General features: G+C 64.6%; 1 protein-coding gene across 5 annotated transcripts in view; it reads right to left on the bottom strand.

Moving 5' to 3' along the window:
• The window catches only part of VAV2 (vav guanine nucleotide exchange factor 2), a 146221-nt gene that overhangs the window by 116996 nt on the left and 4651 nt on the right, over positions 1-24574 (bottom strand). The window contains exon 1 of one of the 5 annotated variants that reach the window (XM_059410387.1): positions 14965-15221. The exons of 3 other annotated variants lie outside the window; for them this stretch is intronic. In XM_059410387.1, coding sequence (XP_059266370.1) covers positions 14965-15147 — 183 coding nt within the window. In that variant the 5' untranslated portion in view covers positions 15148-15221. Of the gene's footprint in view, positions 1-14103; positions 14393-14964; positions 15222-24574 lie in introns of those variants that run through there. One more of the 5 variants, XM_059410385.1, reaches the window with a different exon arrangement.

Raw genomic sequence — 24574 nt, 5'->3', positions numbered from 1 at the left:
GTGGCTTAGTGGGTTAAGGCCTCTGCCTTCAGCTCAGGTCATGATCTCAGGGTCCTGGGATCGAGTCCCGCATCGGGTTCTCTGCTCAGCGGGGAGTCTGCTTCCTCCTCTCTCTCTGCCTGCCTCTCTGCCTACTTGTGATCTCTGTCTGTCAAATAAATAAAATCTTAAAAAAAAAAAAAAAAAGATGCTTAAACTGATAAAGTTGGGGGCTCTGGGTGGCGCTGTCAGCTAAGCAGCTGACTCCTGACATGGACTCAGGTCATGATCTCTGGGTCGGGGGATCGAGCCCCCACCAGGCTCCACGCTCGGCGGGAATCTATCCGCGTGACATTTTCCCTCTCATCGCCCTCTGCCCCCCCCAAAAGAAAGGTAAATCTTGTGTATCCTGATTATACGGCAACAAAACAAAACTTTTTTTAAAAGGGAGACGGAGAAAGAGACCCCACAGGAAGGCCACGTGCTGGTGGGGGCAGCGACCCGGGGGCGCTCCGTGCACCGAGCAAGCCCAGCGAGAGCCGGCAAACCGCCAGGCGCAGGGAGGAGCCCAGAGAGCCCAGCCCCCATCCCAGCCAGGCGTCCAGCCTCCAGAACCGGGAGGATACATGTCCTCGGCTTCACGCCCCCCGGTCTGTGGGCCAGCCACGGGCCGCCCCAACCCCCACCCCCAGGTCCCGGCCAGTCTCAGACCTTCCCTCCGGCCCAGCAGCCTCAGTCCGGCTCCAGCTTCCACGAAGTGTCCACACTGTGCCGTCCCCGGACTCCCATTTTTAGAGTTAATTACACGGCTCCAAACCATAATCGCAGCCGGCGAGGCCAGGCTTCCTCCCAGGGCTCAGGACGGGCGGCACCCCTTGCCCTGCAGGCACAGCGTCTGTCCGCCTGGCCTCTCCCTGTGACAGCCGCGTGGGCCCCATCGTTCCAGGACCCGGCCCCACGCAGCTCGCGGCCCACAGAAGGCTGTCCCTGGGGAAACTGAGGGACACAGGCAGGTTCAGGCCCCCGGGAGAGGGATGCGGCAGCACCGGGCCCCACAGCAAAGCAAGAGGAGGTGGCCTCATTCCCGGCGAGCGTCTGTGCACCGGCCGGCTCTGCTGCTCTCTGCCACGGACGCCTTTAACCCCACCCTCCCATCACTCACCCCATTTCTCAGGAGGGGAAACTGAGACTCCCTAGCAGGAGGTAGAGCCCAGATTGGATCCACATCTGCTGTGAAGCAGCAAAGGTCCTTGGAGAGGACGGGCATCCATGCGTTCCAACGCACTCCTCCTGTCCACTGCGCTCAGCACCAGGGTCCCTCTCGCAGCCGGCCTGCTCCAAAGGATGAGATGCATGGTCCCCCCCGCCCCACCGCACCGTTGTACAGTTAGGGGAGTGGCCGGACACGGAGAGGAAGGGCCAGCCCTGTGTCCGGACTCCTGGCCCCTTCTCCGCTTTCCACTCAGCGGGGGCAGCGGGCCTGCTGTTTCTGCAGCTCGGGTCCACTCCTCTGACCGCCGGCCTCTCCCTCCCCAGCACCCCTGGACACAGGAGGACATGTGGCCGAGGCCCAGCCCATCGCAGCAGGGACAGCTGCAGACTCTGGGAGAGAGACTCCCGAGGGCCAGACGGGGAGAGGACACCACGGGCACATCCCAGGCACAGGCTGAGTGACCGCAGGCAAGGAAAGGTCCAGACGGCGGCCAGCGCCAGGACGGAAGCTGCCCATCCTTGTCCTGTGACCAGACGAGGTCTGGCGGGGGGCCGTGTCCCTGTGGCCACAGGCGTGAGTACCCTTCTCCTTGCTCAGCCTCCAGACCCTCTCTGAGACGCAGCCACGGTTCCACCGGCATCTGGAGACGGACGCTCAGCCCCAGCAGCCAGCTAAGTGGCCACAGTAAGTGTCTGTCCCCAGAAACTGGCCCCTAACAAGCCGCCGGCAGCCCAGAGCTGAGTCGGCCCCCACTGTATTTGTCCAGGGCACCACCCCCCGTCCCCCCAGCCCACGGGGCGGGCCCTGGCCGCCGCGCCAAGAGGCGGGCCGCCCGTGCAGCGGACTCCTGACCCCCTCCGTCCCGCCCACTCAGCAGGCTGAAGTCAGATTAGCGAGAACACACGGGCTCCGGGCCCAGCCGCACCCCCACTAGTCTCGCAGGGCCTGCTGCCCACTGTCATCTGTCATTCACCCCCAAAAAGCCCGCCCCAGCGCGGAGATCCCGGACGTGGGAGGCAGAGCCGGCCCTGAGAACCCAGATCCCACGTCTGAGCCACGAAGCCTCAGAGACCCCTGGGGACCGGCTTCCTGGCCCCACACGGCCACAACTCTTTGGTGGCCCCGAAACCGACTTACGATCGGGGAGACACTGCCTGCTCTACGGGGGGACGTGCAGGAGACCTGGAGGGCCTGGTGTCCAGGCAGGCTTAGACCTCCGTGGCCACTCGCGGGAGAGCTGGAGCGGGGCGTCGGACACCCAGGCCCCCAGAACTCACATCCACCCCCTTCTGCCACCCGCGCCCAGGGCCGCGGCTCTGCTCTGTCCCCTCAGGGGCTGCTCATGTTCTCCAGCACAGAGAGGCAGGTGCGAAAGGGGAAACTGAGGCCTGACAAGGCAAAATCCTGGGTCAGCAGGCTTCCACTGGGGATGTGCGGTCTGAACGAAGCGTCAACGGAGGTAGTGGGGTAACAGGGGGCCGGTGCTCCTGCGTGGCTGGCGGCAGGCAGGCATGGTCTAGCGCACGATCCCACCCAGCGCCTGCAGTGGCCCCGGGAGGCGTGGAACGGGACAGACCAAGTGAGGCTCGGACTACTCGCAAGGAGGAGGGAGACCTCTTAGGGTGCCCCTCACCTCTTCTTAGAGGGGAAGTCTCATGGCCACCTTGCCAGGTGGGTCAGGAGGCCGGGGGTCTGCTGTGCCCCACAGCAAAGCCCAGCAGAGGGGGACCCCGCAGGGAAAGCCCCAGTTTAGGCTCCCTGGATGCCCCCGACCTTCCCCTGGCCCCTGCAAACTGCCACCAATATGAAAAGCCACTTACCGGGCCTGTGGCTGGCATCCCTGGGCCTCCCAGTCCTGGGATCCCGGCTCCACCTGGGGCGGGGCAGGGGCTCAGCTGCAGACCGGTGTCTGGTGGGGACAGGCCTGGTCTGGCGACTCTAGAGGCACACCGCCTGTCCTCTCTGTGCAGGTCTCTCCATTTGTAAAATGCGGAAAGAAAACCCCACCCCGAATTCCTGAACGCTAGGCTCTTCCCTCGAGGTAACTGCTTTAGGCAGTGCTAGCTGACCCGGGCCACCTCCCTCAGGACCTCCAGAAATCCCTGATCCCGGAGCTTCCCTGCCCCGTCACGCCCTGGGACAGTGGGGGCAGGGGACCGGGTCCTGGGATGGGCACTTGAGGCCAACGTCTCTGCAGGCCACGGTCAGCTAAAGAGCTGGGGAGCGCCCACACCCCAGGAGGACCTGGGCCCTTCGTCCACACCCCTGCTAGCCTCTCGCCACCAGCCTCACGCCTCAACGCTGCTGCCCAGACGCAGGCGGAGAGTCGGAGGCCAGCCCAAGGCCTCCGGGAGATGGTGTCTGAGGCTCGCTGCTCACCGCCAACCCAGCCAGCCACAGGGGAATGTACGGGACCCTGCCCCTGCCCCCTGCTCAAGAGAAACCCATGGACACCACAGTCCCCATGGAAGCTGGGGGAGATGGGGTGTATCCGCTTCCCACCTCCCAGCCACCCACAGAGCAGGACTGCCTCTGACCACCTCTGCCTTTCTGGGGGGGGGGGGTGGCGTCCTCCGTATTCAAATTTCCACGGACACCGTGGAGTGTCTCCAAAATGTCTCTATGAGCAACAAAGAGCTGCATTTCCCCGTGATAAACCAAATGCTGTTCCCGCTGGAGTGACCCTGGCCGCCCGGGGCCACGCCCCGATCAGACGCGGTGACTGGCAGCTGACATGCCTTTGATCAATAAAAAATGGGAAATGAATTAACTTCTTGTTTTATTTATACCACGCTCAATCCAAAAGCCTTTTAAAATGGCCTCATTATTATTTAACAGATGCGGCGTGCTGGGATGGATCTCTCCAACTTGGGGCCCTGGGGGTAAATAAACAGGTGGCCCAGAGGTGACAGGCTAGCCAGACACCCCGTGGACGGAAAGGGAGACCGTCTGCTCCCCCCGGGTCCCAAACACCTGGGACGACAGAGAACCTCGGTATCTCGTGACTGAGACAAAGAGGGCTTGTCTGGGAGACACGCCTCGGTGCCCCGAGGGTGACCCTCCAAACGGTCCCCGAATTCCCCCAAGCCACCAGGTCCCAAGAAGGCTCTAGAGGCACCGGGGGACTCCACGAGCCAACGCCCCTACTTTTGGAGGCTTCACTTCCTGGAGCTTCTCTTCCAGAAAGGAGCCAGCAGGGGGAACCCGGGGTCGGCATATCCACCTTCTCCCGCACTTACCAGTGGCCCCCATGGGCCCCTCTGCACTGCCCTGGTCCACCGGAGGCCAGCCTCGCCCCAGTCAAGGGCAGGTCGCATCCAGCATGGTGGCACGGTGCCCACCACGTGCCAGTGGGCGGCCCAACCCACAGCCACTAGGCTGTGTCACCGAACAAAGTGACCAAAAGGACGCAAGGTCGCAATGTCTCTCACGTCCCCATGTGGCACAGGCGTCCAGCATCTTAAGTCTCTCACGCTCAGACGTGCTGGGACATCACTGGGTGGCATTTCCACTCTGTCCAGCGATGAACAGCCCCGGGGTCTGCGCCGGGCCCTGCAGGTTCACTGTCTGGCTCACTTCTCAACATGGTCCCCGAGCTGTCACATGTCCCCATTTTACGATGGACAGCAGCACGAGGACTGCCCATCTCAACAGGTGGCCGGGGAGGGTCCAGGCCTAACCCAGGTGGTCTGATCCAGCCCCGGGTTGGGGGTTTTCACTCCTGGCTTTTGTCCAGGCCGATTCCTACACACGCCTGGCTTTGGGGACCTCTGGCTCCCAGCAAGCTCCAGCACAAACCAAGTCCCCAAAGCTCAGTGCACCGGTCTCCCCACCAACCGCCAGGCCGGTCGGTTGGTCTGTCTGTCTGTCTGCAGCCCCTGAGCCGTGGGCAGCGGGTTCCGTTCAGTGAGGAAGTCGAGCTTTCCAGCGGGAGGAGGCATGTGACGGCAAGCAAAGCCGGGCTGTGCCACGCCGCGGATGGCTGCAGACGGTTACCCCCTCTCTGACCGGAAGGTACTTCCTCGTCAGTGCTTGGGAGAAGCTCACCAAGGAAAGTCATCGTGGAAAAGTACCAGCTTGGAAGCCCGAGCAGAGCAGGCGGGCAGCTGATGCCCATTCAATCTGCTCAGCAGACACTTAATAGGCGCCTGCTGTATCCCGGGTCCTGGCCTGGGGTCCCAGACTCAAGGACACGAACAGGGCTGCAGCGGGGACCCCTGGAGAAACCACAGCTGTCCGAGGGGGGTATCTGGGATTTCCGTCGGCTACCTGGGTGGGAATTTTTCCCAGCAGTCCTCAAACGACCGGCCGCTCCGCGAACGGCCCGTGTGAGTCGGAGGGATGAGGCAGCGCCCGCGTTACCCAGACTTCAAGGCCAAGGTCACACCGAAGGTTTTCTACAAAGCCAGCAAGAAACTGCTTCTCTAGGATTTCCCTGCGCAGCCAGCACCTTCCCCGAGCTTCTGAGCACCTGCGGGTTCAAATCCTGCCTGGTTCCCCCCACACACCGTCGGCCGGCGCAGCTCAGAGAGATTAGGGCTCGGCCGCCTCGTCCCCCTCCCCCACCCCGGGACCACCGCCCCTCGTCTCCCCTGCAGCCCGGCCCAGACCACTAACAGCCGCTCGGAGCCTCGGGTGACCTCGCCCAGAGTCCAGCCGCTCGTTTCCCACCTCCCGGCTCCGCCCAGAGGAGCGGCCTCGAGGTCCACTGCAGCGCGGGCTCCTCCCTCCGGCGCAACGTGGGCCGCCGACGGGCTCCGGAGCCACCGAGCAGAACACATCCGGCTATTTTCGTTTCCCTGTTGCTGCTGAAATTAAACCCAAACGCGTCCCCGAACGGGCAGCAACACCGGACCACGGCGCTCACGTCCGATCCCGAATCTCATTACGGCCCGACCCCGCCCGGCCGCGAACGTGGACGGTCAACAACACGGAAGCTGGAGGGAGCTTCCGCCGCGAGAGGCCGCGAGGAGCCTCTTCCGTGCTCCCAACCAAGGGCAGATGGCAAGGGGGGGCCGCCCCCTCCCCTGCAGGAGGCCCCTCGCCAGCCGCCTGTGCAGCCGAGTCCCTGGGGGCAGGGGTAGGGGGACGAGGGGGAGCCCCTGGGGGGAGTCAGCGCGGAGAGGGAGGGGGCTCTGAGGGACTCCCTTATTGGGAAAGACCCCTCCCAGCAGGTCCCCAGTTAGCAGGTCCCCAGGAGCCCAGCCTGGACACAGGGACCGCCACTTCACCTCTCTGCGCCTTGGTTTCCCTCTGTCAGATGGGGTGGTACCCCCGGCAGCCAGCACCAGGACAAGCCACGTGCCCGGACCAGGGAACACACTCAGACCTCAAGCTGACATGAACACGATCAGGGAAGCACAGACGTGGTCCCGTTTTACAGATGAGAAGGCTGAGGCTTGGGGAAGTTACCTACCAAGTGTAGGCAGGTTGAAAGATGACTCCCAAAAAGACACGTCTGTGTGCTGGCCTCTAAAATCCACAAATGTGATCTTACCCGGAAAACGGCTCTAAGCAGATGTGATTAAGGATCGCATGGGGAGATCATCCTGGGTAGGGGTGGCCCTAAAGCCCACAGCAAGGGTCCCTTATAGGAGCCGCAGCGGAGTCACAGGAAGAAGAGAGGCCGTGTGAGGACAGAGCAGGGACGGGAGGGACACTGCCCCGAGCCAAGGACACCTGGGCCCCCAGGAGCTGGGAGAGGCCGGGAGGACCCTCCCCGAGGCCTCGGGAGGGAGCACGGCCCAGCCGACCGCTGGACCCCAGAGCTCCGGGCTCCGCAGCAGGCCGAGTGTCGTTGTGGACCCCAGTGTGGTCGTTTACCATGGCAACCCCAGGTCGCAGGGCAGGCCGAGGCAGCCCTCACGCCGAGGCAGCCCTCACACCCTGAACGGCTCCTCCATGCCCTCACCACGACAGGCGTGGCCCCCACAGGCCCTCAGCAAAGATCTGCGGGACGGACGGAGGGACGGACGGAGGGTCGGAGGGATGACGTGGGTTTCGATGAGACACGAAGGCAAGAGTTCTGTCTCCCACAGGTGCCCCCACAACCCCCACTCCGGTGGGACCCCTGCAACCCACCGCTGGCACATGGGCCCCCAGCTTTGACTCAGGGCTCTGGTGCGATGTGCCTCCTCCTTCTGAACATCAAGGTGCCTGGTCCAGCTCCTGAACCCCTGATCGGGGTGTGGGGCTCAAGCAAACCCAGCCAGCTTTCAGGCAGAGAGACTGGGGCTCAGATCTGAGCCTTCCCCCCGCCACATCCTCCAGGGACGCCTGCCCCCAGGACCCTAGCTCCAGGTTAAGGGCACGCCTAAGGCCTCCAAATCCCCATCCAGTGGCTGCGTCCATGTTGCTATAGGAGGGTGCCCAGTTCGAGCACCCCAAAATCAGGGGACCAAAGCAGGCCTGTGGCGCCCCAGCCCCAAGTGTCCATTCCCCTCTCCCCCACGCTCTGTGAAAGTCACTCTCTCACCCAGGGGCTACAGCCCAGCCGGGGGCAGCCGAGACCCCCTCCCCCTCACCCACCGCCGTCTCCCGCGAGCAGACTCCCACGTGTGGCAACCCCGTGCCTCACAGTCGGCCCTTCGAGGTCCCATCACCAAGGGACACAAGACATCATCCTCCGCCTGCCAGCAGGGCAGCCGAGAGCGTCCCTAAGAGCAGCACACAGTGCTCACGGGGAACCCTCAGGCGGACCCTCACCACCGCAGGAAGGGTCAGGTGTCCTGCTCAGTTGCTGTCTCACAGCTCCCGGGGGTTCCTGAGAGGACCTGGGATCCCCGGGGACTGCCACTTCCCCCACACACAAAACTGACATCCACCCGTCCATCTGCCCGGCCGTCCACCCGTCCCCACGCGCACAGTCGAGGCTGCCGAGTCAACTCTGTCCCCGTGGGGACCGGGGGAGGGGGGAACCACCCAGCCAGCCAGCAAGGCCCCACCAGGGGCAGCGTCCACACAGCACCCAAACTGGGGAGAGGTCTTTCAGGGGCTGCCTCTCGCTCTGCAGGGGCCATGAGGCCTCGCAAGAACCCCCCCTCCCCAGATGTTAGCCAGGACCCCAAGTGCCCGGAGCGGGAGCAGCAGGGCGGGCCGTAGAGGCGGCTGAACTTACCGCCCCCCCATCGACCGCACAGCGACGGTGAGTGGGACATGCTCCACGTGGGGGGCATGAGGGGGCGCGCGTGCACCTGTGCGTGCGTGTGCGTGAGCCGAGCAGGTCTGCAGGTGGACAAGGACTTGGGGAAATGTGGTCTGAAGTCAAAGCAGGTGGAGGGTAAGACGAGCACACGTTCCTCCTGTGTTTAAACGCTCTTGGGAGACCGCGGTCTGTAAGCCACAAGCGCCCGCTGAGCGCGGTGAGAAGAGAGGAGGGCGCAGCTGGAGAACCCAAGAGGCTCCGCCAGCCCCGGGGGCAGAGGCCAGGGACCCTCCCAGGCTCGGTCTGCAGAGAAGACGCCAGCTCCCCGGGGGGGGGGGGGGGGGGGGGGGGGGGCCCCCCGCCCCCGGGACGCCGGGGGGGGCGCCCGCCCCGGGGGGGGGGGGGGGGGGGGTCGTGGAGACCCTGCTTCTCTGAACAACCATCGTGGGCTCTCAGCCTGTCGGGAGCCCTGGTCCCTTCAGGGGCTTCTCGCAATCGAATCTCACCCATGCCCCAAATATCCACGTGTCATCCCCAGGAGGGACCCCACAGGGAGCCTCCTCTCCATGAAGAAGTCAGGGAGAGGGTCCGATTCCCGATGCCAACACTGGTGCCCCCCCACTCCCCAGTCTCCCTCGAGCGAGGGACGCCCTTTACATGTGAACCCTCAGCTGTGCCTTCTGAAGTCACTTCTCTCCCGACTTCTGTTCCCACCTTGACTGCTGCCACCCACGGGCTCCCCACCAGCTCCAAGGGACCGGCCATGACCTCAGGCAGGAGCTGTAGCCGCTGCTCTCCATCTGGGGAAAACGCACGCGGGAACTCTCCCGAATCAGGACCTCGTCTCTCCTGCCCCATCATGGCCACCCTGGCAGCCAGTGGGGACAGAAAGACACCGACACGCACTTTCTTTTGGCGCACAGCTCGCTGGGGACCCTGGATAAGTCTCTGTGCCCCTCAAAGCCTTGGTTTCCCCATTTGGAGAGCCGGACTGCAGTCCCCGGGGCTCGGGGACAGAGACCTCCAGGAGAGGGGGAGGGAGGGGTCCTGCAGCTTCGACACGGGTTTGGACGAGACCCCCACCCCCACCCCGCCTAGAGGGCGACTACTGACCACACGGACACACGCGTGGTCAAGCACCCCTGTGCAGAGCGGTGCCGCAGCGTCCCCTGGAAATACCGACCACGGTATTACCAGGCGACCCGACCACTCCGCGTCTGGTGTTCCCCCACAGCAGCGAAAGCAGCTCAGAGACGAGCGCACGGCCGCGCTCACCGCAGCGAGACGTGGGGCAGCCCACCCGTCCACGGACGTCGACAAACGAAGCGTGGTCCGGCCACAGCGGCCTGTTACTCGGCCTTAAAGGGAAGGAAATCCTGAGCCCTGCCCCGACGTGGACGGGCCTGCAGGACGCGACGCTGAGCGGAAACAGACCCGAGAGGACGCGGCGTTGCAGGACCGGCTCCCAGGAGGCCCCGGAAAAGTCAGACTCACGGGAACAGAGAGGGCGGTGGACACCGGGGCTGGAGGGAGGGGCGCGGGGTTGGCGGAGCGGGTGCGCACCCCAGTTCTGCGAGAGGAACACATTCTGGAGGCGGGCTGTGCCCTTAAAAACGCCTAAGACGGCAAACCTGCAGCTCTTTATTTCACCACGATAGAAACGGGATGGCTTGGGGCGCCTGGGTGGCTCAGTGGGTTAAGCCGCTGCCTTCAGCTCAGGTCATGATCTCAGGGTCCTGGGATCGAGTCCCACATCGGGCTCTCTGCTCAGCGGGGAGCCTGCTTCCCTCTGTCTCTCTCTGCCTGCCTCTCTGCCTGCTTGTGATCTCTCTCTCTCTGTCAAATAAATAAATAAATAAAATCTTTAAAAAAAAAAAAAAAAAAACGGGTTGGCTCGCCAGGACCCACACCCGCGGCCCTGCCACGTGGGTCACTGACGAATCTGGAGCCCCGACCAGTCCCTCCCTGTCCCCGGCCCCACAGGAGGGTCTCCGCTGTCTCAGGAGCAGCAAAACCAGCCTCCGACGGAGACGGGGGACCTGGGGGCCTCAAAGTCCCCAAGACACGGGCCTGCCGGAGGTGGGAGTCTGGGAACCGCCCTAAATGGTCTCTTCCTTCCATTTTTCCAACCATCGGGCATAATGTCTAGGATTCCTTCAAGAGCTACCTCCCCTCAGGGCTGGCTTTGGGACACACGCGTCTTGTGAACGCATTAATACCAACCGGGGAGGCCGGCGCAGACTTCCTTTCTCTTCTCTTCTCTTCTTCCAGAAGCTGCACTTTCTGGAAATTCCAGCCGCGCCAGCCCCAGGGCAGAGCCCCGAGGGGGCACAGGGAGCAGGGAGCAGGGGCTCCATTGTCTGCCAGGAGCAGCTGGGCTCTCTCCCCTGAACCGGGGTCAGGAATGTTCGCAGCTGCAGACTCACCCTCCGCCCCCGGTCGGTTGGGAGCCAAGCAGGGGAGGGAGGCTGCAGCGGAGGCCTGGGGGGCAGGGGCGGGCACGCCCCCAGCTGTCCCCACACGGCAAAGCTGAGCCCGGGCTGGCCTTTCGGCGGCTGGCGGCCAAGCTCCCGCCGCGCCCCATCCCCCCCGACTCGCTCCGGGGGCCCGGCGAGGACAGGCAGCGGACGTGGCGGTCACCTGCCCACGGCACCCAGGAGCCTCTTGGGGCTGGGATAACCAGCACCAACCGCCTCACCCAGCGGGGAAACTGAGGCCCCCAAGCAGGGCCGGCTGACTGCAGCGGAAGAGAAGGTGCCTGGGACAGTACTCCGGGGGCAAAGCTTGGCTCTTGGTCTTTTCCCCCCAAATAGGAACGGTTTCTCCTGGGTAAGGGGGACGTCTGGAGTAAACAGAAGCCCACATGAGCTCCAGCCCTACAGCACCACGGACCACGTGAGGCCTTGCTGCCGTCCACGCTCTCGACCCTGTATTTTTACTGTTACACAGCGGGACGGCTGGGAACCGCGCACAGCTCTGGGCCCTGGCCCTTGCTCGCGGGCTGCGTGGACCCCGCGCCGGGCGTCTGGGACTCTCCCCGGGCCAGGGCCGCACACTCCAGCGACGCCCAGCCGCTGGGCCTTGGGGACGTTCCCACAGTTTCACCATCACGCAGTCACACCACAGCGAACGACTCTGCCCCGCACGGGCCCTTCCTGCAAGCGAGCCCAAGGCTCCGAGTCTGCTGCGGGAGGCTTCCTGGTGGAGCCCCCGTCCTGGACGGTCGCCACCGCACAGCCTGGGCAGCGACGGCCTCCAAGCGAGAGCGGTCGGGTGGACGGGCACCCCGGGAAGCCCCCAGCACGGTCCCCCTCCGTCCTGTGTTCACTCACGTCTCCCTCACCCCACGTCCTCACGCCAACGGCCGCCAGGCCCCGCGCAGAGCCAGACACAAGGGCGCCCCGAAGGCACGTACCCCAAGCCCACCCCCATGGGAAGAGACGGTTCGAGCTGGGCTCCTGGGCTGGGCCTGCGAGGTGCCGCCCACCCGGGTGTTATTTTTGAGAGCAGGGGGGCGGCCGAGGGAAGTGAGAGTGCAGCGGAGCGGCGCAGGGTGGGGAGGGCCATGCGGCCCGCCAGCTGCAGAGCCACAGGGTGGCCCGGGGCGGCCCAGAGCACGGGGACCCAGAGGCAAGCCCCGGCAGTCAGAAGCTGATGGAGACACACAGGGCAGAGAAGGCAAGATGCAGGCAGACACTGGCTTGTGGGGTCTCAAGCCACGGGACGCCTGGGGCCCCTGGACACTGACTGGGAGGGACTGTGCCCTGATGCCTTCGAGGTGGCAGGGCCCGGCCGACACCCGGAGGCCCGTCCTTCCCGGGAAATGCCGCTCACGGCTGCAGGGTCACAGGGAAGAATCATAAACCCAGCTGCCCCAGGGAGACAGGGTCTGCTCCCACACACCCTGTTGCTGGAGCTCGGGGACGTCAGAGCTGCCCCTCCCAGTCCCAGAAAGTTCTGGCCTGTAGGGGATTTCATCATCCGGCCACTAAAACGCTAACCACGAGAGACTGAGCCATCCTTCCCCGCCTCCCCGGGTCCCTGGAGAGGCCTCCACCGCTGAGCCAAGGCTGGTGGCCCAGGGGCTCGGGGCGGGCAGCCACTCACCCGGGAGGCTGGCTCAGGGAGCTTCACTCCGAATCCTGTCTCCCAAGTACTGGCACCGCCAACTGCTTCCTCGAGCCAGGAAACCAAGCAGGGACCGGAGAGGAAAGGGGAAGCTGAGTGCCTTCGCTCTCCTCCTCTGGAGGAGGCGGCGGACACCAACAGTCACAGAACAGGGAGGTGCCCCTCGGTCAGGGCGAGGCGCTTTCCTCTCTCCAGACTGCTTACTCCGTGGGACCTTCTGCCAGCCCAGGCCCGTGGCGCTTCATCACCCGACTACAACACCCTCCGTTCAGTAAAGGAGTCTGGGGCCAGGAAGAAGGCATCTCGGGTCAGAAGAGACGGGGTCCAGATCCAGGTCCAGATTCAGGGTCCCGGACTCTGAAAAAGGGGTCCTGGACCCAGAGAGGAGTGTCAGATCCAGGGCGAGGGAGGCTAGTGGCAGCTCCCTCGTGGCTGCACTGAGCCAAGCCCCGACCTTGCCAGGCCAGAGCGTGAAAAGCCCCCAGGGCCAATACCAGCTGAGAGCGGGGAGCAGCAGGCAGGGGAGGTCATAGGGGGGTGCTTAAGCCCAGCTACCCTGGAGGAGCCCAAGAAGGGGGAAGCAGCAGGTGCTCGGAGAAGGGGGCAGTCACGCGGCTGGGCACCCCCGGGCCGTTCCAAGGCTGACCGCAGATGCTTGCTCCAGGAAAGGCACGTAAGCAGAGGGTCCCGCTCCATCGCCCACGCCCCGGCAGACATCACTGATCCACACGGCCGCTGAGCAGCCGCATGCAGGGACCCTCCCTGACCTTCCCAGGGCTGCTCTTCAGGCAGGCCGGGCCCAGAACCAAGTCTGGAACCCTCCACAGCAGCACAGGAGAAATGGGGAGCTCTCGTGGACAGTCCAGCTCCCCCCGGTGAGAACCTGGGTGGAAGAAGGCGGTGTCTGGGGCCCCACAGTCTGGAACGCCCTGGCCAGACCTCAGACTACCTAGGATGGGAGGCACCAAGACGGCGAGTGCCCCAGCCCCGTCCCCAGGCCCCACACTCAGGACACCGAAACCACAATCACTGCTCGGGGGAGGGAGGGGGGGCGGGAGGGGGGCCTACATGGGAGCAGAGGCTCCAAAACTCATGGGTGGGCACAGAGAGAGCACTGAAGAGCAAGGAACCGACCAGGGCCCAGGGGCTGGGTGTGGAGCGGCTCTGTCCCCCACACTCACCACCCCGCCGGGGTGCCTGGGCTGCCCGGGGGGGCCACAGGTTGGGGGGCCGCAGGCTGGGGTGGCCGGGGACGCCCACCCAGGCCCCATCTCTCCTCTCCAGGCACTGGCAGGAGAGGTCTCGGCCCCGACCCTGCCAGGCTCCCGGGAACCAGAAACCCCACCATCTCAGGGATGATTTTACCAACAAGGAGGAAACTGAGAGGCTGGCCTGGGATGAGCTGCTGGATCTGTTAATTCCTTGAACCGTTTTTCTAGAAATCGTTGTTTCTGATATTTCGGGGGGGGGGGGGGGTCTCCACTTCCATTCCTGGTTTACTAAAGACGCCCTGCCGGCCTCAAGGTCACGGCGCAGGCTGGACCCGCCGGCCAGGTGTTCCCCGTGCTTCCCGGCACCTGAGGTCCTTCCTGGCGGGTTCACAGGCGGCGAGCCGAGCGGACCCCAGGGTCTGACGCACCTGTCCCTGGGAGGCCCCGAGGCCCACGCTGATTTCACAGCGGTCGGGACACGGTGAAAGTCTCCACCTCGGCACACGTGAAATCGCGGAAAGCCTCAGCGGGCAGGCGTGGCAGTGACAAATCAGGCTCCCGGGCGGAGAGGAGGGTGACGGCCCCAGCTCCGCGGGGACGCCCGCGACACCAGCCATGCGCACAGCGTCCTCCGGGCCGCAAACAGACCAGCGAACCTTCAATCTGTACCCACGTGTGTCTCTGGTCCCATCCACACCAGGGCCTGCGGAAAGCACAAACCACATGGGGACAGGCCATGACCCTCCAGGGTCCTGGAGCAGAAGGCAGAGCCCAGAATCCCCTCAAGGGACACGGCACACAATCACGGTCCCTTTCTCCTCCCCGATAGGCACCGCCTCCAACACAGGCCCTGGTGGCTCTCAGAAGCGGGGGACAGGAGAAGGGGCATCTCGGGTCTCTGACACCAACGCACTGTCCACCAAGGGTGCCCCGTGCTCTGACAGCCCAGGGCTCAGTCTCGGGGTCCGCCCCACCAGAGCTCAGGCCTTGAGAACGAGACACAGGGCAGCTGGCTCACGTGCGGCCCCCGGGGTCGCGGCAAACACTCCCGGCTGAGACTGACGAGGCCGGCGAGTTACCCTCCCCAGAAGCCGCTGCAGCGTTGTTTCCTGATTAAAGCCTTACTGAATCGATAGCAATAAAGCGGTCTCCGAGAGATCGATCGAAGCAGAGCCCTTTTTAAGAAAAACCACTCTTTCCACAAGCAAAAATCACTTAAAAATAACCCACGCGACTATTTTGGGTTTTGCAGCAGTCTTGCTGGGTCTTCGCAAAGGCCGTCGTGTTACCTGGAGATGAATCAGGCCGGGGACCCGCACTTCCCCGGGGAGCCGGATTCTGCCGCGCCGGCCGCGCGCTTCTGAGAAATGAGGACACCTGTTCACAACCCGAATAAACCGTGCGCTTACGGAGGCAAAACCCTTAGTGATCGAGAAGGTTGTGCTCAGGGAGAGTCTGGAATGGAGCCCCATGCTAGGGGGAGGCGTCTGTCACCCTGGCCGGGGGCCCTGGCCCCTCAGAGGCCTGCAGAGTTTGTCCCACCGAGGCCAGGGCCAGCCCGTCAACCCCCAGTCCAGCCTGGACACTGACAGGGTCAGCCACACAGAGACCGGAAAAAAAGCAGGAAATCCAGAGCCAGACAGAGAACAACGGGGCGGGGCTGAAGCGTCCCCCAACCCCCGGGGCAGGGCAGATTCCAGACAGACCGCTGGGGGAGCTGGGCCTTCCCGGGCCGCTGGCCAACAGCAGACCTTGAGCCCCAGGGGCGAATCTGGACAAGCCCCACCAGCTCCCCCACTGTCCGAGCCCGACATCAGGGCACCCTCCTCATCACCCCGCATGGGGGCCGCCGCCGGCCAGGCCCCTGCCTCCCCCAGCACCCCAGAGCCCGGAGCTTCTCTCCCTTCTCCAGGCGCGGGCCGGAACAGTTTTCCTGCTGGGGTGACCACATCCGTGTCCTCCCCAGCCTCAGGTCCCGGACTGCTGACTGTGGCCTCCCGTTCCTGTCCCAGCGCTGCGGCCAAGCAGAACCTTCTGGAGCCAAACCCAGGATGTCATGCTCTCTCTGGCCCCCTTCTGCACCCCAGGTGAAGCCTCCTGCCCACCCACTGTCCTGCCTGCAGCCTGGAAGGCCGTGGCTCCGAGCTCCTCCAGCCTCCCCCAGAGCTGACCGCGGCTCCCCTTGGCGGTCCCCCAGACTCACTCGCCCTGAGGGCCAATGGCTCACAGGCACCAGGTGCTCGTGAATGTTCCCTGTGAGCTGGAAAGTCCCGGTGAGCTGCGGGGCCGTAGGAAGAGCCCCAGGGAAAGACCTGGGAGGAGGAGGCCCGGCAGGCAGCAGGGCAGGCAGCCGGGCAGGAAGCCGCCACCCCCAGAATCCGGTTGCCGCGAAGACCACGACCCCTCCCAGAGAGGCCTGGAGCCCCGTTACATCCCACAGGGACCCGTATGGAAACCAGTGCCCGTGGGTCCCCAAAGCTCCCGTCACAGGAAGCAGCAGTGTCCAAACCACAGGAGGGGACCGACCCCCAGGCTCCCGGGCCTCTGGGGACCTTGCCTGCTCACACAGCAGCACGTTTCACAGGTGAGCCCACTGGGGTGCGGGCGGGGGTAGGGGAGGGGTCACTGAGAAGCGTGTCCAGGGGTGCATGTGGCCACGTCAGCGGTGGGGCAGGTCCAAGCCCGGGCCTAGCCTGGTTCCCGATGCCGCCACGATGGCCCTTCTTCCGCTGAAGGAGGAATCACAGCCAGGGCAGCCCGTGGATAAGGGTCCCCTAGGCCCACGCAGGCTGCAAAGACACGGGCTTCTCCCCTGAGCCCGGCCACGCAGAGCCACGCACACCAGCAGCTGCCCTCGGACCCAGCAGGGTAGGGACAAAGGCTCCCGCACCCTGTCGCCGGCACGGGGTCCTCAGGGCCAAGCGCCCCTCCATGCGCGGGGGCAGGGGGTGGGCACGGCTGGGTCCTGAGCCCCGCGCAGCGGACGGACCCCTGCCCCGACTCTCCTGCCAGCCTCAGCTCTGCTGCCTTGCAGCCTGGCTGGCGAACAGATGTTCCATTTAAGCAGCTAAATTACCACAAAATACACCCAGAGAGACGGCAGGCCAACAGGCCAATTTCTCCCAAGGTTTATTTGCATGAGAAGGTAGTGGTACGTGAACATTCTGTCTTCTCTTTTTTTGAGAAACAAAAAAAATTCACTACACACACGCGTTAAGAGAAAAAAAGACACCAGTTTGCGGCACAGGAGCTGCCGAGGCAGGGTGTCGACGGCTCCCACCCCTCACACAACTCAGGAGCCCCAGGGCGCCACGTGGGAGAGGGTGCCGGGCCGCAGGTGGGCAGGTGGCCACGGGTCTGAGTCCCGCCTCCATCCCCTACCTGCGAACTTGGACCAGCTCCCGCGCTCCCTGAGCCTCAGCCTCCAAGGCTCTCCACCGGCTGCCGATGGCCTCCGCTCTCCGGGCCGTCCTCCGCCAGGGCCAGGTCTGTGACCACCAAGCACCTCAGTCCTGTGACTGACTACCATCACCCACGCGTCACGGGCACTCTGGGAGCGGCCCAGACCGGGCGCAGCACAGCAGGTGACACGTCACGCCCAAGGAACGCCGACTGGATCCCCAGCCCACCACCCAGAGTCAGGCTGGGTCCCGGCGCTGGCCTGCACGTCCCCGGGGCCACCGCAGGGCAAAGCAACAGAAAGGCTGAGTACCGGAGCTGCTCCGCTGAGTGCCCAGGCTGGGGCTTGTCCCACCCTGCAGGACACAAGCTCCACCAGCCAGAGGCTCAGGCAGGAGGGAGGGCGTGGGACGGGGACCCGGGGACCCCCACGCTGGTCCACAGTGTGGTCCCTGGCATGACCAGCACCAGAGCAGGGGGCGGCCAGGGCTCCCCACAAGGAGACAGGGTGGGCAGAGCTCCACAGGCAAAGCCCGGAGCCCTCCGCCACCGCAGGAGCGTGGATGCCAGCCCCAAAACGGGAGGCGGAGGACATCGCCCAGACTTGTCTGGACTGCGGACAGGCACAGAGACGGGACCTCTGGCCGGACAGCCAGCACAGACAGCAGACCGCACCTGGCCTCCCGACCCCAGCGTCCCCTCGGAATCGTCCACACTCGCACCTAATTCCAGCAACGAGCCCCAGAAATGCGGCTGGGCTTCCGAACCCCCTGCGGGGCCGGAGCAGGTGCGCACCTGCCGCCTGCGGACGGCGGGGTTCACAGCCTGGACTCGCCGGCTCCGGCAGTCACTCCCAGACACGGCGTGTGGCCCCCGTAGGGGAGACCGGCAGGAGCCCCGGGCCGGCGGGAAGACCCACGGGAGGGACGGCAGGGAGGCTGCGGGAGCGCGGCCGTGGACGTGGGGAAACCGGCTCTCCCAGAAACACGGAGAAAATCCACATCCCGACTGAACGCCGAGGCCTCCGCTGCGTGGCTCCCGGACATCACCGCGGCCCCGGGACTGCTGCTCTCCTGCCTTTGCCGGGTGGCGGCGGGCACGCGACGCGCGAGCCAGAGCGCAGACTCCCGCAGCAGGCGCGGGCCGGCTTCCCGCGAGAGAGGACACGCGCGCAGACCCCCACCGCCTCCTGACACCTGGGCCGCGGGACCCCTTCTCGTTCGAGGGGCGACTCCGGATGCCCCACGAGCCCTGCTCCCATCCACCCGCGGCGGCACCGAGAAAGGACAGTCCCACGCTACGGGGGGACAACCGACGCCTAATGCCTCGCGGGCTCCCTGGACCCATCTGTCTTCGCCCGAGCTCTCCCGGCCACCGTGTTTCACGGACTGAGTCAGAGCCCGGAGCAGAGGCAGCCGTTCCCGGACTCCTCACCCCTGGAGGGGGAAGGCACCTCGGGGCATGCCGGCCCCGGTGCCCTGCGTCCCGGAGCAGCGCGTACCCAGGGGTGCACCCACCCAAGAAGGGGCCCGAGAAACGGGCCACGTGGGAGGCCACGTGGGGCTGACTCACCCTTCAGACCTAGCAGGGCCTTTCAGGAGCCCAAATGTGTGCGAGCTCAAAGACGATATGCAAATAGATGCTATTAGTATTCTGACCTTGACGTCAACCCAGTCATAAATGCAGGACTTTTAACGTCTCTTGAGGAAGGAGGAGGCCACGGGCAAAGGCGTGCAGGGCTCTTGAGAGTCACACGGTGGCCCTGCGGGTCCCCACCACGGCCAGCACAGGCTCCCAGGGCACGTCCCCAGGGTGTGCACTCACCTGCCACGGACTCCTCCCAGCCCCACAAGGAGATGCTACTTTTCTGGGTCAAAGACACGTAACGAAATCTAGGGTCAGCGACTCTGTTCCTTCGCCGTGATGTGCCACCAGTGCCACGATCTGGATCCAGAGCCTTGTGGCCCCAAACACAAGGCCACACCGTGAGCAGCCAGTCCAGGGCCCTCTCCCCTGACCAGCTTCCACCTGTGCCCGACACACGCGAGCAGGGAATCACACCAGCCTCCCCGGCCCTCGCACTCTCGGGTCTGGCTTCCCCCCCCAGCACGACGTCTCTGAGGCTCAGCCACACTGTTTGCCTCTGCCTGTTCATCCACTGAGAAGGATGCCAGTTTTCACACCCATCCTACAGAGGGGGAAACTGAGACCCCACAACAGTGCAGCGCAAGGGCCCACCGTGGTCAGCAGGGAAGCCAGGACCCCAGCCCCGAGCCCTCGCCACCCCGACTGTGCCCGGACACCTCGAGGGAGGGGGAGCCCGGCTCCCTGTGCAGCCAGGAGCACGGAGGCCCGGGGGAGCAGCCATGGGGCAGGCCCCCAGGAGCCCGGTCACACCCCACTGCCCGGCCGCAAGCCTGCTTCCTTTGAGCTCTGGGCTAAAAACAAATGAAACCGAATGGTTCAGAGTCAGTTCCCATGCGAAGCCTGTCATCCACGGAGGGAAACAGCTCGGATCACAGCGGTCTCGTCCCTCCCTGAAAGGACCGACCGTTCGCTCCTGTCCCCGCAGCCAGATGAGCCGGGGGCCCGCCCCCCATCCCGCGCGTGGAGGGGCAGATTAAGAGTGGGAGGAGCTGAGGGCAATGCGGGGAGGGAGGGTGTCAGGATGTGGCTGCCATGAGCATGGGGACCAGACCTTCTGCCACCCCAGGGGCCTGACACGGGATGTGAACAGACGAAAGCTTCCTGAGGTGTCCTGTGTGCCCGGGACGTGTGGTGACGCCCCCAGGAACCAGACACCCGCTTACAGTTAAAAGCTGGGATGGTCCCTGCTCCAGCCGTGACCACTGTCACCAGGGCACCTCCCCGTTCCTGGGGCAACACGGAGGCCTCCCGGCACACAGCCGCCACCCCCAGGGGCCAACGCTCACAGAAGCCGTGCCACGGACCACAGCCGGCCCCCACGGGGAAGCCAAGCCAGAGAGGCCAGACGGGGGCTTCGGAGCTCTGGCGTGAGAAAGGCCAGGGCCGGTGGGGCCCCGCACCTCTGAACTGGGGGGACCCTGGCAGGTGGCTTCGCCCGTGCACCTCTGCAGAGGCCCCCCCTCCTGGGGCCACGGGGCCACACCACCGGCCCCTGGCAACATCCTGCGTCTAGGACGCAGCTATGATAATCAAGTAAATGTCGGTGCAACGTGTGTCCCCAGGAAAGGAAGGGGTGCTCAGGGAGGAAACCAGGCAGAAGCAGGGCTGGGGCACGGGGGGCAGCACAGGAGCAAGCGGACGCCCGGAACCCCAACAGCCCACCTACGCAGGGGCTCCCAGGGACGCCCTCTGGCACCTGCCCGCCCACCACCCACCTTCCACGTGTCAGGGACGCACCTGTCAGGCCACGGCGGGACCTCGCAAGCTTCGGGGCGCGCCGGGAGGCAGACAGCAGGAGACCGGCAGGCGCCCCTCCCCGCACAGACGGCGGCATGGGCTGGGGGGGGCAGCAGGGGGCAGACCCCCCCCACTCCTGTAAAGACCTGGAGGCTGAAGAGCCCAGCGGACAAGCGGGAGGACGGCGGCGGCCCCCGCACGGGACCACGGGCGCGGCTCCTGTGAGGCCCGAAGCCCAAAACACGGCAAACCAACAGAAGCGTTCCCAGGCTCAAGGTGAAGGTGACGCGGGGCAGACACGCAGGGGTGTTGAAGCCCTTCTATGACCTCTACAGAGACAGGCACATGAAGCCCACGGAACAGGGAGGTGCCCCCGCCCCGGGGTCCCGGGGCAGTTCAAGCCCAGGCCCGCCGCCCTCGGCGGTCACGCATTTGTTGTTCCTGTTTATCTTCTGGATTCAGAAACCGAAACAGTGGGAACAGCTACAGGCTGAGAGCCCAGAGGCTCGGGGCTCCTCTGGCTGCCCCCAGGCTCTCCCTGGCCTGAGCAGGGCAGGCCTTGTCGGGGCAGGGGACAGAGGCTCATCCCACACAGCTGGGGGCAGGGAGTCCCCCGCGGCGCAGGCGGTGGGCAGCGGCTGGAGCGTCCACTCCGGGCACCAGGCCTCCCCCCGGTACGTCGAGGACCCTGTCACCTCCCCAGGAAGACTCCACTGGCAGGCTTGCTCGATTCCTCCGCGTCGGGAAGCACCATGTTGTTTCTCCAGGACCCCCCCCAGACAGTCAGGGACACAAAGTCGGGGGTCTCTGCCGCTCTCACCCAACGCCCATGGGCGGGTGAGAGCGAACGTGCCAGTGACACAGAGTTCCCTCCCAGCGACGGGCAGCAGGAGAAGGGGACGGCTGCGGGTTGGCAAGAGGCTCAACCTCCATGTGGCCGTGGGACCTCAGGCAGCCGCCTCGGCCTCTCCGTGAAGTGCCCAACCCGGTGTCACCCTGAGTATCCTGAGACGCGGGGGCGTGCTGGCCTGGGCAGCCAGGGACCCAAGCCTTCCAGAACAGGGCACAGCCGGCAGCTATGATCTAGAAGACCTGGGGGGCCTGTCTCTGTAGCAACCACCCATCTCTACCCTTCAGTTACCCAAAGGCATCCAGTTTCCAAGGCCATCTCAAGGGCCACCTCCTCCACGAAGCCCTGCACAGTCCCTTCCCTCCAGGATCCAAGCATCTGTCTCTGATAAGAACTATCACAGCCCCCAGAGATGGGACAGCAAATCACGCGTCTGTCCCCACCTCCTGCCCCGTCCAGCGCTGGAGCTCCTGGGACGGAACCAGCAGAGAAAGGGGCTGAGACCCTTCCAGCAGGCACCCAAGGTCGCCGGCAGACGGAGGGGCAGGGCTGCCATCCGGTCCTGGGCCCCGTCTCCTTGGCCAAGGATCCTCCATCTCTCTGGGCGTCACCCAGCCACCACCTAGCCCGGGGCTGGAGGGTAAGTGAGGTGCGGGAGGGCCCGGAGGCAGGGCAGGGGGGAAGGTCCAATCCAGGCGCTGGCCGCCCACCCTCTCTTAACCTCCGTGAGGCTCCGCTGCAGCTGGGCAGCCAGAGGCGAGGTGGGGCCCACTGGCCAGGGGAGGAGGCTGGGCTAGCCAGCAGGACCACGCCGCCACCTGGGCCTGGGGAGGGAGACTTATGGGGCCAGATGTGAGGCAGAGACAGTGCCGGGCCCACAGTTTCCCACCAAACCCTCCCAGCAGCCTGCAAGGTGGCCACGGGCATCCCTGTGCAGACGAGGAGGCCAGGGCTCAGCCAGGCCCACGACCCTGTGCCACAAAGACCCCCACCGCAGCTCAGGGGCCAATGGCAGTGGACCCCCCCACTGCCCCTCCAGAGGCCAGCAAATGTCCGCGCCGTTCCAGACACTGGGGGACTCAGCCCCGGTGGTCCCTGCTGCCTCTCCTGTGAGGTGGGGCTGAGGACCGAGCCCCACCACAAGCCCTCCACGGAGGAGATGAGGTCCCGGCCCCCAGCGCTTAGCCCAACTTCTGGCGCAGGTGGAGAGAGCTTGATCCTTGCCAAGGACGTCCGAGGGCCCTGGATACAAGTGGAGATGTGACAGCAGACTCTGGGAGGGCGGGGACCAGGGACCAGGGCTCCTTCAGAGGCCCCAGGACAGGCCCTGAGCCCCGCAGGCAAGCCCACCCCCCGGTTTGTACAGGCCACCAGCTAAGGAAGGTTTCTACATTTTTAAACAATCAAAAGAATATATTTCATGACACATGAAAATGATAGGAAATTCAAGTTTCATTCTCCGTAAAGTCTGCTGGCCCCCGCCACACTTCCTTGTCTCCAGATCGGCCCGGCTGCCTTCACACCAGGAGGGCAGAGCTGAATGGTTACGACAGAGCCTGTCTGGCCCACGAGGCCCAGATATTTACCGTCTGGTCCTGGACACAAGACCAGTGCCGGCCTCTGCTCCGGGAGCAGGGCGCTGGTGGTCAGCCGGGGCGCCGCAGGAGACAGGCCCTGTCAAGGGGCAGTCAGGACGGAGGCCCACCCGGCAAAGCGGCCAGACTCATGTCTGGGTCTCTGACTGAACCAGGACCCTGCCACCCCGGCCCCGCAAGCACTGTCTGTCCCAGATATCCCACGCCTAGAAGCCACGAAGCCGGGGACACAGACGTGGCCTGGACACGAGGCCAGGAGGAAGAGGCTGGAGGATGTGATGCTGCCAACTGCCCAGAGCAGGACCCACCGCAATTCTGGGAAAGATGACAGAGTCCCTCTCCAGAGTGGGGACACCCCTGGCCACCCTAACCTTGTGCAAGAAAGAGCTTGAATGAATGAGGCACAGGGTGGGGGCTCCCCATGGCTACACAGGCTCATCAGGCCTCCAGCAAGGCTGCTGCACACATGACCCCGGGCTCAGCGGAGCCCCCGTTCTCTGCACAGGGACACCACGTCCAGGGCCCAGATGGCCTCCCCACCAAATGCAGAGCACACTTCCAGGCTCCAGCCCAGCCCAGCGACACCAAAGCCACAAACAATCCACCAACCACCACCACGGCCAGGCGGTGCCCTCCCATGACGTGGGCCACTGATGCCCACGGGCTCTGCCTGACGAACCCACACGCAAGCTTCAGGACCCCCCACACACAGCCCAGGGTCCTTCGCAGCCGGTCAGACCAGCACCAAAGATGGGACCCCGGTGCAGTGGCCTCGGCCACCAGCCCAGGCCCCGGGTAGCCCACTCAGAGCCTTAATCCCTGCCACGTGCGAAAGCCACGGTCAGGGAAGTCCACATTTCTCCACTTTCACCCCAAGAAGCCTTTCCGAGCGCTTTTCATGGCCGACCTCCCATACGACGCCGCAGTGCCACAGAGGTACCGTGCGTCTGTTTTATACTCTGTGTAAATCTGAGCTCTGTACGTAAAAATAACATGATTTCCTCACCCCCAAAGACTTGATTTCCGCCACACTGGAGGCCATATCACCCTGCTGAGAAGGCAAGGGTTCGCTAAATCGTGTTATTAAAATTAACATCGTGCATTTCTTTTTACCTTTTTAACCGGGTCACCAGAGATTTTGAAATATGGAAGGAATTCACGTGTTTCTATTTGGCAGCCGTGATACAGACAGAAAACAAAGAGAAACGTGCACACAGCACACCCATCTACACCTGCGCACGCGCGCGCACACACACACACACACACACACACAGCACCAGCTCCCACCGCGCGGGCCGCGGGGAGCAGGGACAGCCCGCAGCGCTGTGCACACCGGCACCCAGATCTTGGCTTCTAAACACCCCCCGCGCCACGAGGGAACCAGAGCTCCTCCGAGAAAGGGCTGACTCCCGAGCTGGGACAGGGAAGAATGCAAAAAGACGTCTTGCTCCAGAAAGTGGCTGAGAACACGGGGCGCCTGGGTGGCTCAGTCGGTGAAGCATCCGACTCCTGAGTTCAGCTCAGGTCGTGAAATCGGGGTCGTAAGATTGAGCAGAGCCGGGCTCTGTGCCCAGCAAGGAAGTCTGCTGGTCTCCCTGTGCTGCTCCTCCTCCTCTCTCCCACCCTCTCTCAAATAAATAAAATCTAGGAAAAAAGAGGAAAAGAAAGAAA

The sequence above is a fragment of the Mustela nigripes genome, chromosome 9 (assembly GCF_022355385.1).
Source record: "Mustela nigripes isolate SB6536 chromosome 9, MUSNIG.SB6536, whole genome shotgun sequence".
NCBI lineage: Eukaryota > Metazoa > Chordata > Mammalia > Carnivora > Mustelidae > Mustela > Mustela nigripes.
The sequence above is the reverse complement of the archived record's forward strand: the minus strand, read 5'-3'. Positions and strand labels throughout refer to the sequence as shown.